This window comes from Aplysia californica, unplaced genomic scaffold (genome assembly GCF_000002075.1).
Source record: "Aplysia californica isolate F4 #8 unplaced genomic scaffold, AplCal3.0 scaffold01147, whole genome shotgun sequence".
In the NCBI taxonomy this organism is placed as follows: Eukaryota; Metazoa; Mollusca; class Gastropoda; order Aplysiida; family Aplysiidae; genus Aplysia; species Aplysia californica.
The window spans coordinates 74,544-78,398 of NW_004798417.1; the positions used below are offsets into that span (position 1 = coordinate 74,544).

Sequence of the window (3,855 nt, forward strand, 5' to 3'; positions counted from 1 at the left end):
CACACACACACTCACACACACATGCACACACACCTTGACCATCAATAATTTATTTATAGAGGCACCAGGTACTTTTTTATCCAACACACACACACACACACACATACACACACACACACAAACACACACACACACACCTGAGCCACATTAAATTCCTCCATACTTTCATATCTTGTCATTTATTATGTATATTTTTTTCAGTCTTTCATTTACTCATGCTTTCATTCCCTGACTCACTCTCATTCTTTTTCTGCCACACAGATTGTGGCCCATTTTGTTCTTCAATTTCAACTAAACTTCCTTTTTCCACCCTTGCCATGTTTCATTTTTTTTCATTTCTTCACTCACTCACTGATCCATCCACACTTTCTCGCCTTCCTCAGGTGCCAGCCCACCCCTCAACTCGACGGACGACAGAACAATGCGGACTCGTAATCGAGTACGGAAAAAGTTGCAGCAGCGGCGAGTGAACAGCAATGACAACTACTACCCCAATCCTCCACGTTCCCTGGGAGGTCGCAGGAATAGGGGAATGGGAGGTGGTAAGTCTCCTCTCCAATTTCTGATTCATTCAATGTTTTAAAAATTGAAACAGATGTGGTACATGATGATTTTATGAAATACAGTTTAATGGTTCTATAGAAAACAGTCCCATTTTTGTTGTTGCTTTTGTTGTTTTCCTGATTAATTGGTCCGTCAATGCTCTGAACTTTAATCTTCAATCCACCACCATAGATAGATTATTATTGTTATCGTTATTATTATCATTATCATTTTTATCGTTATTATTACTATTGTTATTATTATTATTATTATTACTATTATTATTATTATTATTATTAATTATTAATGTTATTATTTTAAATAGGTGGATTTATGTCTGGTTTACAGATAAAAAGCAATATGCTCTCAAAAGTTGTTTTAGTTGTTGACTGAGAACTGAGAATGTGTTTGTTTTATTTATAGTTACTGTGTTGTTTATGAAAAGGGTGTGTTTTTACCCTCCCATTGATGTTTAATGCTCAAAGCAAGTAAAGTTTTGTGGTTTCCAAATTGTTGACAATGCATGGAGAACGTATAGATTTTATTGACTGGAAAGAGTGCACCTCTCCCTTTCCCTCAGTGAATGGTGATATCGGGATGCACGGGGACCCAGGGCTGACCCATGGTCAGTGCATCACGCCAGAGAATGGGGCTATGGACCTGGAAGAGGAGAACTCACTCATTTTGCAGTGTCTGTCCAGCATGCCCTCTCCCAAAGTGAGTCATTTTACAAGAATGCCGTTTTTACATTTTTTCACTGTTATTATTAACGTTATGGACAATTCTGTGAAAAATGAATTTTCATTTTTAACAATCATCCAGTCGTTTGGGGGGGGGGGGGGGGATTTCTGTTACCGAGAAGTTGCCTTTAATAATTAAAAAAAAAAGAATGGCTTTATCTCTGCAAGAATTTTTCTTTCCCTTGTTACTTTTGTTACATGTTCACTTTTCATTGAATGATCATCAGTTGAACAGTTATTATTTTGAGAACTTGTTTTTAGGTTAACCCCTTATAACTATTCAATTAAGTTCACTTTCTTTTTGTTTGCATATGCAACTTTGTAAATTTCAAAAACTGTTTTCACAAAGTCCCCTAGTGGCACCCCAGTTTTTAGCGGTGTGAAAACTTGAAGTGATACCAGAAGTAAAGAATTTTGAATGGTACAAGTGACTTACAAGCACACACACACACACACACACACACACACACACACACATACATTCAAAATAAGAGAACATAGGACAATTATGAAATGCAAAAAAAAAAATCCCCCAAAAACCCAAAGTTTGTTTTGTTTTTAATGTTTTCTTGATAACCTAGTCTGTTATTAATTTGGAACTTCATGATTTCTGTTGCCCAGGTGACTGATGTTGAGGCCCGCAGTGCGTTGATTCAGTTGTCTCCCCCTGACTGTGATTCTATCGACCTGGAGCTGTATCCATCAGACTTCAAGTACGAGCTCCTCCTCTCTGACAAAGGCCGGGACGCCAAATACAAGACTGTCTTCTGGTGGGTCTCACTCTTTTGTTCTTATTGGATTTGCCTTTTTTGAATGGCACCAGTATCTGTTGTGTAGTGGCAAAGATAGTACACAACAAGATGGTCCACTCAGCCAAAAAAGTGTCCGCCGGAAGTCCGCTCTTTGCTTCAGATGGCGCTGCAGTCTGTTTGGAAGCTCTGTTTCGTTTTTTCCAGAAGAAGAATAGGAATAGCACCTCCTTGCGTGTGCAGATCGACTGCTGTTCATCAGCAGTTCGGGTTTGTTCAGTACAGAGTTTTATTTTTTAAAAATTTTAATGACCTCTCGCCTTTCATTCTAAAGTCAAATTAAACGAAGAAAACAATCACCCCTTCCTCCGGAAAAGGTTTTTTGTCAGCGTAACCATTTTAAAAAAGCGTTCTTCCGAAATTTATTCCAAAACTTGCTAGTTTCACTTTGATTTTTTTAACACAAGTAAGGTAACTCTGTTCGCATAGGGTGCGCATTTGTGAAGAAGGCGCCACCGAATTTTGAAGACACTTTTTTAATTGGTTCGAAGAGAGAAGTGGTCCCCCTTGTTATGTAGACTCTTTGGTAGTGGTTAGATGCTTCGCTGTTGCACGCAGGAGACCCAAGTTTGATTGCAGAGTGGGGAGAATTTTTATTGAGTGTCTTAGTCTTTCTTCTAGGCTTAGCTGGAAACAATAGAATCAGAAGCAATATTTTATCTCACAAAATGCCTTTGAGTGTCAGTTTTAGTCTCACTTTCGAGATTTTGGTATTTCAATTTATGTTATCCAAATTCTTCTGTTTTGTTGCGTGTAACAATTATTCGGAATTACTTTATTTGACTGGCGGCTTGAATATTCTGCTTGTTCAGGGGATAAAATAGAAAACAGCCAACTGAACCTAGAATACCATGAAAGCAAAATGCCAAAAGCTGTAGGATCTAAAGAAGAAAATGTGGAAAAGGCGACTGCAACAAAGATAGGGAGTGGAGCTGGAGTGAAGAGAAAGTGGGTCAAGTCTATCTATTGTAGGTAAACAGTTTTGAGGTCACCTGATTAGGGTCCCCTGTGGGACAGCTGGCAGGCTTCAGGTTATGTGTTACAGCTGTCCTGAATAAGTACATTAGTGGCTCCTGGGGGAAGGGATATGATGAGGCTGGGTTTTTTTTCCTGTGTGGTCTTTGGGATAGTGGGATCATGAGGGTGGGTTGGGTTTTTGTTGTTGTTGTTGTTGTTGTTGTTGTTGTTGTTGTTGTTGTTGTTTATTTTTTAATTTTTTTTTTAGGGGGATAGATAGATCATGAGAGTATTTTTCTTTTTCAGTTTGGTCTTTGGAATAGATCATGGGGATGTTTTTTTGTGTCAGTTTGGTCTATGGGATAGGTGAGACATGAGGGTATACATTTTTCTGTTTGATCATTGGGATAGTGAGATAATAAGGGTGTTTTTTTTTTTTTTTTTTTCTGTGGTCTTTTGGTAAGGGAATCATGGTGGTGGTCTGATGTTACGTTTCATACTACACTTAACGCTAGAAAAGGGTCTACTTTGAGAAAGAGGTTGGAGTGTGTGTGTGTGTAAAGAGTAAGTCAATGTGTGTCATCACTGTTAGGTATGAGTTAATTAACATTTCAACAACTGACACCGTCATATCTTGGAAATCATTTGACTACCTGCCCTGGCTTTTGGTGATCATATGCACAGATTAGGAATACATGCATGGACAAACAAAGATATTTTCATTTTATTGACATTTATTTTTGGCCTCGCTCATGAGGCCCCGGCCTTTGGTAATGGCTGAAAAATATATATGTGTGTGTGTGTGT

At 38.4% G+C, this 3,855-nt stretch overlaps 1 protein-coding gene across 1 annotated transcript in view; it reads left to right on the forward strand.

Moving 5' to 3' along the window:
• LOC101850453 (fibronectin type-III domain-containing protein 3a) overlaps window positions 1–3,855 on the forward strand; it is a 37,651-nt gene that overhangs the window by 2,530 nt on the left and 31,266 nt on the right. The window contains exons 2-4 of the mRNA XM_035973338.1: window positions 384–542; window positions 1,124–1,260; window positions 1,905–2,090. Of these exons, the coding sequence (XP_035829231.1) occupies window positions 384–542; window positions 1,124–1,260; window positions 1,905–2,090 (482 nt within the window). The remainder of the gene's footprint in view (window positions 1–383; window positions 543–1,123; window positions 1,261–1,904; window positions 2,091–3,855) is intronic.